General features: G+C 39.4%; 1 protein-coding gene across 2 annotated transcripts in view; it reads right to left on the bottom strand.

Annotated features, from left to right (window-relative positions):
- The window catches only part of LOC130239019 (alpha-tectorin), a 24379-nt gene extending 11028 nt beyond the window's left edge, over window positions 1-13351 (bottom strand). For both annotated transcript variants that reach the window (XM_056470155.1, XM_056470156.1), the window contains exons 1-23: window positions 13261-13351; window positions 13021-13174; window positions 12409-12662; window positions 12005-12151; window positions 11339-11918; window positions 10649-11232; window positions 9976-10540; window positions 9271-9875; window positions 8377-8932; window positions 8082-8278; window positions 7787-7922; window positions 7518-7565; window positions 5187-5231; window positions 4923-5044; window positions 4482-4760; window positions 4217-4312; window positions 3977-4130; window positions 3340-3593; window positions 2934-3080; window positions 2268-2847; window positions 1578-2161; window positions 900-1464; window positions 194-798 (exon numbers count right to left, since the gene is read on the bottom strand). In XM_056470155.1, coding sequence (XP_056326130.1) covers window positions 194-798; window positions 900-1464; window positions 1578-2161; window positions 2268-2847; window positions 2934-3080; window positions 3340-3593; window positions 3977-4130; window positions 4217-4312; window positions 4482-4760; window positions 4923-5044; window positions 5187-5231; window positions 7518-7565; window positions 7787-7922; window positions 8082-8278; window positions 8377-8932; window positions 9271-9875; window positions 9976-10540; window positions 10649-11232; window positions 11339-11918; window positions 12005-12151; window positions 12409-12662; window positions 13021-13174; window positions 13261-13302 — 7299 coding nt within the window. In that variant the 5' untranslated portion in view covers window positions 13303-13351. The remainder of the gene's footprint in view (window positions 1-193; window positions 799-899; window positions 1465-1577; window positions 2162-2267; window positions 2848-2933; window positions 3081-3339; window positions 3594-3976; window positions 4131-4216; window positions 4313-4481; window positions 4761-4922; window positions 5045-5186; window positions 5232-7517; window positions 7566-7786; window positions 7923-8081; window positions 8279-8376; window positions 8933-9270; window positions 9876-9975; window positions 10541-10648; window positions 11233-11338; window positions 11919-12004; window positions 12152-12408; window positions 12663-13020; window positions 13175-13260) is intronic.
- Between the last annotated feature and the right edge of the window lie 2341 nt (window positions 13352-15692).

Here is a 15692-nt window from a genome sequence, read left to right as displayed (position 1 = left end):
CTCTAAAGTATATGTTGTAGATCAGTGATTCTCAGCCACGATCCTGGAGTACAACCAAATCTCCAAATTGTCCATTTCATTCACAGTGCTTGTGGTCCTCCAGGAAGTGGTTAAGAACCACTGTTGTAGATCATGGGACATATATAAACATATATTTTAAACTTTCAGGCTACACAAAGCAATGTTTGATTACCTCAACAGCAGAATGACCATTCATATCCTGTGACATGTGCACCAAATGCCCAGAGATGTTGACAAAAACTTCCACTGTAATTGCCACTGTGAGTCCATGCCATGGTTCATTCCTTGCATCCACCTGGAAATGTGGAAGACCAATGGTGTCATTACATACTGTGGCTAGCACATAGCGGCATGTGCCCTGGAAGTCAAAGAAGGTTCCATCAAAAGACATGTAATGAGGGTCTCCCGAAGCAGAGCAACGTGCTTGTGGACGAGGATGGCAGCCATATTGGCCATCCAACACATGGCAGACTTCCTCTTCCCTGCAAGATGATGGTGTGCATTGGACATTTCCAGTAATTCCATCACAAACACACAAAAGCTGGCACTCTTCACCATGCCAGAATCTCTGTCCAGCCTGATAATACCTCCCAGAGTAGTGGCATCCACAACCCAACGGGGGTACACAATGATCTCCATTCAACACATTTCCGTTATTACACTGACATCCCTCCTGGCACTGCAAGCTGCACTGAAATGGAAATGAGAGGCTGGGGCATGATGCAGGGCAGGAGGTGCCACATACTTCATAATGGGTATTTTCAGGACAGGCGGGTTCTGGAATTTAAAAAAAGCACAAAGACAGTGTCAAAAAACATTAACATTACAGTTACATGAAATCAAGTTTTCGTCAGCATATCCTAAAAGAATACGCTTACCACAGTTGGTGACATTTCTCCAGTCTTCTACTGCAATTCCATTCTGTTGGCAAAGCAGTGTGTAACCTCGCAGAGCCTCACATAGAGCCTCTCTGGCACCTTGTGTTTGCTCCAGCAACTGAACGCAATCTGCAATTCGCTGTTGAGGATCAAAAGTCCTGCTGCACTCAGCAAATGGTCCATCAAGCATAGCCATGATACCACACAGTTCACTAAACTGGCTCCTGCTCTGAAAATGTCCTGGCTCCCAGCTGTCATATGGGTCCTCACAGTGGGTTGATAGGGATCCATCACGCCAACTGTCTGCAAACAGCTGAGTGTCATTTAAAAGGACACCATCTGGTGTGTAAAACTCATCAGCAATATCTCCATTCAGGTTTCCACAAAGCCCTCCAAGTGTGCCACTGTAGGTGCTTGGTGCAGTGATGCGGACAATGTGTGGCCAGTCAGCTCTCACTGTCACCCCAAAGTTTGTTTCCAAAACAAAACCCCTCACACTACTGTGATAGATGTGGATTTGACCTGAGCCAACACTGACGGGTAGACCAACCATCTGTCCATCCACCTGAAGAGATAAAGTATGAAGAGACTTTTTCATGTTGCAGACAGATTAAAACATAATGCAACAATGCTCTCATTTTCATACATAAAGATTCACATGCTAGCATTTTGCATTACCTTTACATTGCTTCCCTCTCCCATTTCAATGGAGACCTGGATCCCACCTGCCTCGAACTTCAGAAATCTGGCAAAGTCATGAAGACCTCTGGGTACTTTCTCCACGGTAAATACAAAGTGAGGCAGAGAGGATGGCCCCATCACTCTAGCTAGGGTCAGTCCACATGCTCCAGCGTATCTGAAAATGTGCCCATCAAAGGTGTGATATGACCCTCGGTCTTCAACTGAGCAGGTTGCATAACCAATAGGTCTGCAGCCTCTTACACCATTATGGACCTCACACACCTCTCCTGGACCACACTGATACTGATAGCAGATCATTGACATGCTGCTGCACACACATCGTCTCCCACAGTCACCGTCCAACACTACCGATTGTCCTTCAGTGTAATAAAAGCCCTCAAACGTGCAACCACAGTTTGCTTGAGGCACACACACTCCAGCACTGAGAATGTACCCAGGGTCACAGATGCAACTTTCCTGATTTGGCAAGGGGCAGTTCATTGGGGCAGATGGATTACTGCATGTTGCAGGGCAGCCTGTTCCTTGAGGCTCAAAATGACTGTGTTCAGGGCACTGAATTTCTGTGAATGGAGGAAGAAAATAAAGAATATGCATCAATTTCTGTAATATTTCAATGTAGTCAGAGATTTGTTCTATTCAAATCATTCATCTCTGCAAGAGGCCTACCACAAAATCCTTGCTGCCTCCACCGCACAAGCTGTACACCCTGTTGTTGGCACTGAGTGGCATACACATTCAGAGACTGGCACAAAATTGGCTGGTACCCTTGTCCCAAACAAAGGTCATAGACACAGTTCTCCATGTACGTCTGTGGGGCAAGAACAGAATGGCAAGCGGCAAAAGGACCAGCAACATCTCCTAGGATTCCACAGTGGTTTGTGTCACTGTAAAGATTTCTTTCATCTGTGGTGCAAACAGCACAAGCCAGACCTGTGCACCTGACATTATGGCACTCAGGGTCTGTGTCACTATCTACTTTCCAACTGTTGGCAAAGTCCACATCTGAGCTCAAGATCTCCCCACTGGGTGAACGGAAGTCATCATCAGAGCGCAGGTTATAGTTTCCACACAGACCACAGGTGGCATTCTGATAGTCATATGGTACAGAGATCCTGACATAGCTGAATGCATCATATGTAACAAGCAGACCAAAGTCTGTGCTGATGAGCAAAGAAAAACCTGATTGATAGACTTGGATGGAGCCATTGCGTAGAGAGAACGGTGTTGCTGCAAAGCTTCCATTAATCTGAACAACATTAGAAAAACAGTGAATTAGAAAATTTAATGAAAGACAGCGATTGAGAGAGAATTAAAATAAATACTTATACTGACCCTTGCTTCATAGTTGTGATCTCTGACCAGTTCAATTACTTCATCATAGACAAACACTTTAACCATCCGTGTCCAAGACACATGCGTGCTACCCCTATGCTCATTTTTGCCCTCAATGCGATAGTATGGCAATGCATTGCTGCAAGTCTAAACAAAGATTAAAGGATTATTGACAGATCCATAGCTATTAAACTATAAACAGAAAGACACTATAGAGTAGACATAGCCAATCATGCTTCTGAGGGTTCAAATCCAACCCCATCAAACACACCTGATTCAGCCAATCAGAATAATAATGGCTACTATAAAACTATAGACAGGTCTGCTGAAGCAGGATTAGAGCTGTAATCTGCAAAATGGTGGCTCTCTAGAAGCTTAGCAACAACTACAATGGAGAAAGACTAACCTCTGATAGAACATATGTGCAGGTCCCTTGAAAGTGAAAAACCTGATAGTCAAAGGTGTAGTAGTGAGGATCACCAGAGACGGTACATGTTTGCCGCGGAATGTTCTGGCAGGAGTATTGGAAGGCAGCTGGACGACAGGCTTGGGAATAACTGCATGGCTCCTGGCTACACTGAAGACCACTGTTGGTACAAATGCATTTCTGTCGGCAGGTGGCATCACTCCAGAAAGAGTCTCCAAGCTGGACTGCACTACCTAAAAAAATAACAGTTCACAAGGCTTTAATCTTGAAATTACTGGATGTTTAATAAAGTAATACATTTTTATCAAGATTTCTTAGTTCCCCTTTAAGTTACAGCAATTAAAAAAAACTAATAATTTATTTAGTCTAGGACAGAAGTGTCCAATCCTTCTCTAAACGCACATCATTCTGCAGAGGTTAGTATCAAAAATCCCCAACATGAATATCTGTCAGTTTCCAGTGACATTGAAAATTATGTATAAGTGGTTCAGGTGTGTTTTAGCAGGGGTAATAAACAAAGTATGAAGGAAATTGACCCTCCAAGACAAAATGTAAACACCCCTAGTCTAGGAACACAGCAGGTTAAAAACAAACAAACAAACAAAAAAAAACATACCATTAAACTGACAACCCCGTGATCCATGATCTGTTCTGAAGGCCCATCTGCCTGGCACATTGACATTGCTGCTGTATGTCAAGTTTGTGATGTCATTTGAGAAAGATCCAGGAATTGAGAAATGGTATTTAGAGCTGATGGTGTCATAACCAGCCTGTATTAATTATAATAAAACACTTTAAGTATCTTATTTACATAGTCTTATAACTATCTTTAATTTAGTTGCCATGTTAAGCACACCTGTATTGTACGTTGAGTTGGAGCAATTGTTCCATAATTCATCAATACAAATGTGAAATGGCCATCTGAAATCAAAACCACTTGGAAAGACGTTTCCTGAAAAATACAATTATAAATCAATACCGGTCAATACCGGTTAAAACAGTTCTTGTTGCTAATTACATGAATCATAGAACATGTAACAATTATTCTTTCTTTGGTTCATTCATTTCGATTTCTCTAATAGGTTATGAATCAAGGACAGGAATGGAGTTAGAATTTTTACCGTTCCTGATAGAGGGAAATATGCAACTCTGTCCCATGTTGCTACAAAGACCCAAGTAGCAGAGAAGCTCAGATCAGGGAAGTATTGGTTAATGTCTTCTGTGGCCTCTGTGAGCACACTGCCGTTGGTGTACTGACGATATGAAACCACACCATTCCCACGATTATCCAAATCTGTCCAGAATGGAGCAATGAGGTCTTGTCCACCATAGCCTGGGAACCTGAATGGAGTATAGCTGTAAAACTGCCCATTAAAAGTCAAGTCTCCATTGTTGTTGACCTGAAACAGATTAACATGACTTATAATGTACAGCTTATTCAAAATAATGCAAGATTTGTCACAGTTATTAAGAATTACTTATAGGCTACCAGACTGTTAAGGAATCGGTACAATGTTGAAAACATTTTCGAATGAACAAGCTTGCTTTGTATAGTGACTTACATATATTTGACTATATCTTTTTCCAAAAAATATGAACTGTTGCAGAAGGTAGATCACAGACGAGCCCCCATCATCAGAACGAATATTCACTGAGTCTCCATCACCAAATGGATAAAACACAGCTGTGGAAATGTGTAAATTTATATCAAAGTGAAACCATCTTAGCAATTTGTATGTACTGTATGTTTGCATGCATTTATTTAATAATATAAATTTATTTTTCCAATAAATATTAAAACAAATTACAAATGTTTTCGAAAATACCTGGGGGGATTGGCCTGGTGGTGGTCATGTTAATAGTGCTCTGCCCTAAAAAGGAAGAGTTAAAAAGGAGAGATTTTTAACATTATGGCCAATGCTTAAAGGTGCAATATGTAAGTTTGACACCCAGTGGTTGAACTAGGTATTACATTCTTTAATCAAAACGAATGCAAGCGCAGGTTGCCAGATTGACAACCAACAGGAGCGAGTCTTGAGCCTAAAGCCTTATTTAAATCATGTTCTAAATAAAAGCACGCAATAAAAGGAATGTTTTCCATATTAAAAGGAGGTTTTGTTCTAACCAACAACTCAAATTAAAATATTAGAAACGGCTTCTATTTTTTGAAGCTGAACAACAAAAAACTGACAATGATCACCTCAGCTAAACATCATGTGTTTTATTCAGTGGTAAATGCTAATAAATGTGAGTTTGAATGCCATTTTACATTACATTTATTGCTGTATTAATGAAAGCAGCAGCAGATAGTTCACCTCAGATCTTGAAATTAAAATAAACCATTTAATATTGAACTTTAGAACTGTACTCAAAACCAACACATATCAGTGATTCTGCATGTACATTTAATAATGTTAAAGAGGTTTAATATGCATCCATTAGATTATAATCCTTACCATTTCATGAGTGAGTGCATATCATGTGCTTCTGAATGGCTGTATTTCAATTTCTGGGCAAACAGCCAAATTGCTAATCATTGCAAATCTCGTCACGTAGTATGTTGTTAGGACACAGATTTACAATGTAAATCCCTATAGCTTACAAAAATTATTGTGTTTTTCTAGCACCCTTACATTGAGCAATATATATAAAGTCTTAAAAATACATATAAAGTCTTGAACCAAGCTAACCACTTAACACAAGTTAATACATCAACAACAACAATCAAAACATTTTAATGACAATCATGTAACGTTATGTAATTTCACTGTCATCATGAGCTGATTGTGAAAAGAACAATTGCAAATGTCAGTTTTATACCATCCATGCAAATAAACATAGCGTTATACATAAATGTATAGACCCTTGAGGTAACATTTTGCCACCTGTAAAATATTTTAAAATGTTAAAAAAGAAAATCTACATAAAAATAATTGGTAACGCTTTATAATAACTTCACTATGAGTCATCTATTAAGCATTAGCAAATAGTGAATTCATTATCTGTTAAGCATCAATTCTACATTAATAAATGTTAGTAAGCAGTGTGTAAATGCAGTTACAAATGCTGTATTATTGGCTTATAAGCACATTTATAGTGTGCTTAATAATCATATTTTCATTCTTTGTTAATGATTAATTTTTTATTACTAAATTAAGTGTTGCATTATTTACAAACCAGTTATTTAGGAATAGTTGGTTGTTTTTTTAAGATCATTCAGAATGAGTTAGTAAACAATTAATAACCGTTAAATTATATGTTAATAAATGCTTTGTTAACTCAACTTCATGCAGTTCTCTGACCTAATCTTAAGTGAGGACTATTTATGCTTTATAAATCCCTTATAAATGACAATTAAAGGCTCAGTTATATTCTAAACAGGAAAAAAAGAACATAAATAACTTTCATTCATTTCTATTCATTTTAAGATGCACAAATGAAACTGTATCAAGTAAAAAATAAATCTTTGCAACCTTATCTAAAATAAAATTACTGTACAGTTTAAACATTGCATCTTATTATATTGTTAAATTATTATATTGTTGTTGTTTTATCCAATTTGAAGTCATATTTTGACACTCCCGTTATTCAGCAATGTTTAAAGTTTACAGTAATTTTACTTTTTAGATAAGTTTGCAAAGATGTGTTGTTCATTTGATACTGGGCTTTTAATTGTCATTTTTAAGGGATTTATAAAGCACAATTAGTTCTCACTTTAAATTAGGTCACAAAACTGCATGAAGTTGAGTTAATGAAGCATTTATTAATAAATAAATTTACTATTAGTATATGCCTAAATAGTAAGATATATAACTGTTGATTTCAATAGTTTATTAATCATTTATTAACTCATTCTGAATGATCTTAAAAACCTCCAACTACTCTTAAATACAAATGATTTGTAAATAATGCAATACTTAATTTAGTAATGAAAAATCAACCAGTTACAAAGTACGAAAGTACAATTATTAAGTTCATTATAAATGTGGTTATAAGTCAACAATACACCATTTGTAGCTGCAGTTACAAACTGCTTACTAACGTTTATTAATGTAGAGTTAACGCTTAACAGATAATGAATTAACTAGATGCTAATGCTTAATAAATGATTTATAGTGTGTAGTTATTATAAAGTGTTACCAAATATGCGTATATACCTGTGGGAAGACTTGCTCTGGTTGTGGTTATGTATGTCGTACTCTCGTCTGTAAAGAGAAATTACATGACAGGCTTGTTTTACAATATTGCATGGCAAGTCTGATATCACTCTTAAGTGCAATAGTAATCATCCACCCATGCTTCATATGAATGGATAACTGCTGCATTGCCCAAAACAAAACAACATTTATTTGTAGATAAAGTAAATTATTTTGCTGGTATAAGTCTGAGAGAAAAGTTTTGGGGAACATTATAGATTTGAACTGACCGTAACAGCCACGCTGTCCATTTCTGACCATACACTCCATAGTCGGTGGGCAGAAGTAAGCAGAGCAGCGCAGATCATTTGGAGCAAAACACTCACAGACTTGAGAACATTCTAGATTCCAGAACTGCTCACCAGCCTATGAAATCATATCACAAAATTAACAATGATTAGAGAACAGGGGATGATAGCCTTTGAGGACAGTTGTTACAGAAGTGATACTCTACATACAAGGCTCCGCTTTTTAATATTTTATGAGATCTAATGGAACTTTATCAAACCACATATCAATCCTCACATTAATGTAGAATCCATCATACGAGCAGCCACATTGCTCCACTGACACACACTGTCCTCCACTCCTCGCCAATCCATCATTACAGAAACATCCCTCTGAGCATGTGTGATCACAACTAGCAACAATGCTGCTGGCACAAGTATGACCACAGTCTGTTCCGCACAACTCATAGTGACTGTTATTTGAGCAGGCCATGGCTGGGAATGTAGAAAACATGTTTAAATATCAAACATGCCATAAAAATTTACCATTGTTCACAATATAAGCTGCTGTATATAGCAATGATCTCGCTCACCACAGGATGCACTTTCTCTCCACGGGTAGATAACAGCATTGTTAGCCTGACAGGCACTAGCGTAGGTTTGGATCGAGCGACACAGAACATTATTACGGTTTCCAGAAAGGCACACATCAAACACACAGTCATCATAGTAGGCTTGAGGGTCTACAGAAACATGGCAGAAGCTAAATGGGCCTTCATTGGACCTGATGATTTCACACAGCGAACGGGCAGTTGTCTGATCTTGGCACAATGGGCAATTGTTTCCACAGCCATCATTGCATGGCAGGCCATCTTCAACCTTCCAACTTGCCCCAAACTGGTCTGCAGAGCGCACCAGATCACCTGAAGGAGTCATGAAGTCATCGCTGCTCTGGCCATTAAAGTTTCCACACAGGCCACATGTAACATTGCTGTACTCTGGTGGGACGATAATGTTCAATGTCCAGGAGCCTCCATAACTCACAATGAAACCAAAGTCAGTAGATACATATATGTACTGTCCGCTGGAGTAGACAGATACACGACCAGAATCAAGCAGAACGGGGAGGTTTCTGGTCTCTCCATCAACCTGATTGAAAACAGAATACTGTCAATAAACAGCTTCAAAGTCAAGCAGGCAGTTTTCCACCTGACAAAATACAATATTGCACTTCTGAAAATTTCTCTAAACGTGAAATTTCTCTAAAGTATATGTTGTAGATCAGTCATTCTCAGCCACAATCCTGGAGAACAACCAACTCTGCGAATTGTTCATTTCATTCAGATTATGGACTCATTAGCAGAGACTGCAAGACCTGAAATGGGTGTGCACTCCAGGAAAGTGGTTGAGAACCACTGTTGTAGATCATGGGACATATATAAACATATATTTTAAACTCTTAGGCTACACAAAGCAATGTTGATTACCTCAACAGCAGAATGACCATTCATATCCTGTGACATGTGTACCAAATGCCCAGAGACATTGACAAATACTTCCACTGTAATTGCCACTGTGAGTCCATGCCATGGTTCATTCCTTGCATCCACCTGGAAATGTGGAAGACCGATGGTGTCATTACATACTGTGGCTAGCACATAGCGGCATGTGCCCTGGAAGTCAAAGAAGGTTCTATCAAAAGACATGTAATGAGGGTCTCCCGAAGCAGAGCAACGTGCTTGTGGACGAGGATGGCAGCCATATTGGCCATCCAACACATGGCAGACTTCGTCTTCCCTGCAAGATGATGGTGTGCATTGGACATTTCCAGTAATTCCATCACAAACACACAAGAACTGGCACTCTTCACCATGCCAGAATCTCTGTCGAGCCTGATAATACCTCCCAGAGTAGTGGCATCCACAACCCAATGGGGTTACACAATGATCTCCATTCAACACATTTCCATCATTACACTGACATCCCTCCTGGCACTGCAAGCTGCACTGAAATGGAAATGAGAGGCTGGGGCATGATGCAGGGCAGGAGGTGCCACATACTTCATAATGGGTATTTTCAGGACAGGCGGGTTCTGGAATTTAAAAAAGCACAAAGACAGTGTCAGAAAACATTAACATAACAGTTACATAAAATCAAGTTTTAGGTTCACACATTCAAAACAAGATGCTTACCACAGTTGGTGACATTTCTCCAGTCTTCTACTGCAATTCCATTCTGTTGGCAAAGCAGTGTATAACCTCGCAGAGCCTCACATAGAGCCTCTCTGGCACCTTGTGTTTGCTCCAGCAACTGAACGCAATCTGCAATTCGCTGTTGAGGATCAAATGTTCTGCTGCATTCAGCAAATGGCCCATCAAGCATAGCCATGATACCACACAGTCCACTGAACTGGCTCCTGCTCTGAAAATGTCCTGGCTCCCAGCTGTTGAATGGCTCCTCACAGTGGGCTGATAGGGATCCATCACGCCAACTGTCTGCAAACAGCTGAGTGTCATTTAAAAGGACACCATCTGGTGTGTAAAACTCATCAGCAATATCTCCATTCAGGTTTCCACAAAGCCCTCCAAGTGTGCCACTGTAGGTGCTTGGCACTGTGATGCGGACAATGTGTGGCCAGTCAGCTCTCACTGTCACCCCAAAGTTTGTTTCCAAAACAAAACCCCTCACACTGCTGTGATAGATGCGGATTTGACCTGAGCCAACACTGACGGGTAGACCAACCATCTGTCCAGCCACCTGAAGAGATAAAGTATGAAGAGATTTTTCATGTTGCAGATTAAAACATAATGTAACAATGCTCTCATTCTCATACATAAAGATTCACATGCTAGCATTTTGCATTACCTTTACATTGCTTCCCTCTCCCATTTCAATGGAGACCTGGATTCCTCCTGCCTCAAACTTCAGAAATCTGGAAAAGTCTTGAAGACCTCTGGGTACTTTCTCCACGGTCAATACGAAGTGAGGCAGAGAGGATGAACCCATCACTCTAGCTAGGGTCAGTCCACATGCTCCAGCGTATCTGAAAATGTGCCCGTCAAAGGTGTGATATGACCCTCGGTCTTCAACTGAGCAGGTAGCATAACCAATAGGTCTGCAGCCTCTTACACCATTATGGACCTCACACACCTCTCCTGGACCACACTGATACTGATGGCAGATCATTGACATGTTGCTGCACACACACTGTCTCCCACAGTCACCATCCAACACTACCGATTGTCCTTCTGCAAAATAAAAACCCTCAAACGTGCAACCACAGTTTGCTTGAGGCACACACACTCCAGCACTGAGAATGTACCCAGGGTCACAGATGCAACTTTCCTGATTTGGCAAGGGGCAGTTCATTGGGGCAGATGGATTACTGCATGTTGCAGGGCAGCCTGTTCCTTGAGGCTCAAAATGACTGTGTTCAGGGCACTGAATTTCTGGGAATGGAGGAAGAAAATAAAGAATATGCATCAATTTCTGTAATATTTCAATGTAGACAGAGATTTGTTCTACTCAAATCATTCATCTCTGCAAGAGGCCTACCACAAAATCCTTGCTGCCTCCACCGCCCAAGGTGTACACCCTGTTGTTGGCACTGAGTGGCATACACGTTCAGAGCCTGGCACAAAATTGGCTGGTACCCTTGTCCCAAACAAAGGTCATAGACACAGTTCTCCATGTACGTCTGTGGGGCAAGAACAGAATGGCAAGCGGAAAAAGGACCAGCAACATCTCCTAGGATTCCACAGTGGTTTGTGTCACTGTAAAGATTTCTTTCATCTGTGGTGCAAACAGCACAAGCCAGACCTGTGCACCTGACATTATGGCACTCAGGGTCTGTGTCACTATCTACTTTCCAACTGTTAGCAAAGTCCACATCTGAACTCAAGATCTCCCCACTGGGTGAACGGAAGTCATCATCAGAGCGCAGGTTATAGTTTCCACACAGACCACAGGTGGCATTCTGATAGTCATATGGTACAGAGATCCTGACGTAGCTGTATGCATCATATGTAACAAGCAGACCAAAGTCTGTGCTGATGGCCAAAGAAAAACCTGATTGATAGACTTGGATGGAGCCATTGCGTAGAGAGAATGGTGTTGCTGCAAAGCTTCCGTTAATCTGAACAACATTAGAAAAACAGTGAATTAGAAAATTTAATAAAAGACAGCGATTGAAAGAGAATTAAAATAAATACTTATACTGACCCTTGCTTCATAGTTGTGATCTCTGACCAGTTCAATTATTTCACCATAGACAAACACTCTAACCATCCGTGTCCAAGACACATGCGTGCTACCCCTATGCTCATTTTTGCCCTCAATGCGATAGTATGGCAATCCATTGCTGCAAGCCTAAACAAAGATTAAAGGGTTATTGACAGATCCATAGCTATTAAACAATAAACAGAAAGCCACTATAGAGTAGACATAGCCAATCCTGTTTCTGATGGTTCAAATCCAACCCCATCAAACATACCTGATTCAGCCAATCAAAATAATAAGGGCTACTATAAAACCAGACAGGTCTGCTGAAGCAGGATTAGAGCTGTAATCTGCAGAATGGTGGCTCTCTGGAAGTTTAGCAACACCCACAATGGAGAAAGACTAACCTCTGATAGAATGTATGTGCAGGTCCCTTGAAAGTGAAAAACCTGATAGTCAAAGGTGTAGTAATGAGGATCACCAGAGACAGTACATGTTTGCCGCGGAATGTTCTGGCAAGAGTATTGGAAGGCAGCTGGACGACAGGCTTGGGAATAACTGCATGGCTCCGGGCTACACTGAAGACCACTGTTGGTACAAATGCATTTCTGTCGGCAGGTGGCATCACTCCAGAAAGAGTCTCCAAGCTGGACTGCACTACCTAAAAAAATAACAGTTCACATGGCTTTAATCTTGAAATTACTGGATGTTTAATAAAGAAATACATTTTTATCAAGATCTCTTAGTTCCCCTTTAAGTTACAGCAATTTAAAAAAACTAATAATTTATTTAGTCTAGGACAGAAGTGTCCAATCCTTCTCTTAACGCACATCATTCTGCCGATGTTTGTTCCAAAAATCCCCAGTTTCCAGCAACACAGAAAATATTTTATAAATGGTGCAAATGTGTTTTAGCAGGGGTAATAAAGTATGAAGGACATTGGCCTTCCAAGACAAAATGTGGACACCCCTAGTCTAGGAGCACAGTAGGCAAAAAAAAAACAAACAAAAAAAACATACCATTAAACTGACAACCCCGTGATCCATGATCTGTTCTGAAGGCCCATCTGCCTGGCACATTGACATTGCTGCTGTATGTCAAGTTTGTGATGTCATTTGAGAAAGATCCAGGAATTGAGAAATGGTATTTAGAGCTGATGGTGTCATAACCAGCCTGTATTAATAATGATAAAACACTTTAAGTATCTTATTTACATAGTCTTATAACTATCTTTAATTTAGTTGCCATGTTAAGCACACCTGTATTGTACGTTGAGTTGGAGCAATTGTTCCATAATTCATCAATACAAATGTGAAATGGCCATCTGAAATCAAAACCACTTGGAAAGACGTTTCCTGAAAAATACAATTATAAATCAATACCGGTCAATACCGGTTAAAACAGTTCTTGTCGCTAATTACAAGAATCACAGAATATGTAACAATTATTCTTTCTTTGGTTCATTCATTTTGATTTCTCTAATAGGTTATGAACAGTGTTGGGAGTAATGCGTTACAAAAGTAATGTATTACAGTAATGTATTACATTTTCCAGTAACGCAGTAGTGTAAGGCATTACTTATACATTTTCAGAATTATTTTACTCGGTACATGTTCAGTAACGCGTGCGTTACAACAAATTTTTCGCCCGCAAGACATTACCAAATAAAAAATACCGCAAGTAAGTTCTATTTTCTGTTCGTGGTTAGTGAATATATGCGCGTGTTGTCATTAATATCCCTCTGGCTATTGGAACTGTTTTACTTTGAACGCGGAATGATTTCAGCCTCTGAGCTCGAGGTCTGAGGCTATTGGCTCAGCCCGGTTCACAGTAAGGTCAAGCCCTGACGTGCAGCGGAAGAGCGGCAAAATAGATGAGCAGAAGACGGTACATTCGCGAGATGGACGTATGTGCATATGGCGTTATTTCACTGACAACTGTCGTAAGCGCAGTTTTACAAGAGCGCATTCATGTAATTCTCTGTTCGTGGACAACTCGACCGCATTTTTTTTTTTCGCAGTCGCATGCACTCAAAACACGGCTGCTCACGTGCGAATGATCTGCTCTGGCTCCGTCAGATGATGCAGACTCACATTTTGTGCCTCATGTTTCCTCTTCTTTTCGTGCTTTTGCTCTCCAGAGATCCTCCTGTTCAATTGGTTATCCCAAGAATGTTGATATGGTTTATATATTGCTACAGTATTTATTAGCAATACACGAAACACCAAAAGGTTATGATAAATTCTATAATAAATACTTGTGTTTTTGAGTGTTAGATATACTGCCTATGTTTTAGGCTAGTATTATTTACAATTTGTTAATGAATGCTTCAGCATACTGTAGTATTAAGAATAGTGAACTGATAAAATGAAATACAAAGTGTAGTTTTACTACAGTAAAGTGTGGTGAATTGTAGTATAGTATACCCTATATTGTCAAAAAAACTACAGCACTGGGTAATTTGTTTATATTACGCTTGTGTTACCATAGCAACTAGTATTAGCACAACTGATTAATTGAAGTACTTAAACACTACATGACGGGGAAAATGTCCTCCACAATCTCATCAGCAATGTGGAAGACAACAGAGACGTGTTCAATTTATTTTAGTTGCCATGATAAAATGGGATTGATAGTGAGATTTATTTGAGGAGTGAATAGTTCAGTAGGCTATAATACCTCATCAAGTTTTCCCCTATTTTTATCGGTTACATTTCTGCTTGCATTCGTTATATTTTTGTTTAAATGTTGTTTTATTTGATTAGTATGGTGCACCTTTTGGATGTTTAATAAATGTTTTTTAAAAATGTATTCTTTGCATTCAACTTCTTTTCTCTGTGTCTTAAGTGTTTGAAATTGGAAATATTTCATCATATAACAAACAACAAAAAAGGTTATAGTGGATTAGATTAAAAATGTTATATGTAAGTCTATTTTAGTATTTTGGTTATTGTTAATAAATAGTGTACAAATATAAATTATATCAAAAAGCATGAAAGGAAGAGGGAACACAAGACACATATTGTGAGTCTGCATATAATCTCACTGAGCGAGTAGTGTACTGTCAGCGCACAAGAAATTTTGTGCGTGAGCAGTGCATATTTGAGAGAGCATGAGAAAATTTGCACGCGAGCAGCGTATATTTGAGAGCTCACAAGCAGTTTTGTCCACAGAGGAAATCGGTGCACGAGCATTATATTGAGAAAGCAATGTTCATCATGCTCACTTTGTGCATGACAGTTTTGTGTTGTGAACCTGAATTTAAAGTGAATAGAATAATGGCAAGATTAAGAAAAAAATGCATCTCGTCATGGCATTGGAGTTTACATATAGGCCTGTTGTGTCTAATATGAAAATAGCCAAGCTATTCACAGATATTGCCAGATAATCACTTTACCTTTACCATACTTTCAACAGACTTTGATCATTTGTGATTCTGGCTCTTATCCTTTCTTGCATTGTCTTGAGCCTTCACGTTGCCAAATATATACTATATTGTTAGTAGCCTGGATAGGTCACCGTCATTCTGCTACATCATATCGCTTTCTACTGGATGTAAAATGCTCTGCAGTACATTTAATCATTTTAGAATGTTAAGTTCTAATTCTGTAGTTGTTTTGGTGAAAGTAACTAAAAAGTAATATAAGAGTAATGTAACATATTACAATTTTGAGACAGTAATATTGTAAGG

Source organism: Danio aesculapii, chromosome 12 (genome assembly GCF_903798145.1).
Source record: "Danio aesculapii chromosome 12, fDanAes4.1, whole genome shotgun sequence".
Taxonomy (NCBI): Eukaryota; Metazoa; Chordata; class Actinopteri; order Cypriniformes; family Danionidae; genus Danio; species Danio aesculapii.
The sequence above is the reverse complement of the archived record's forward strand: the minus strand, read 5'-3'. Positions and strand labels throughout refer to the sequence as shown.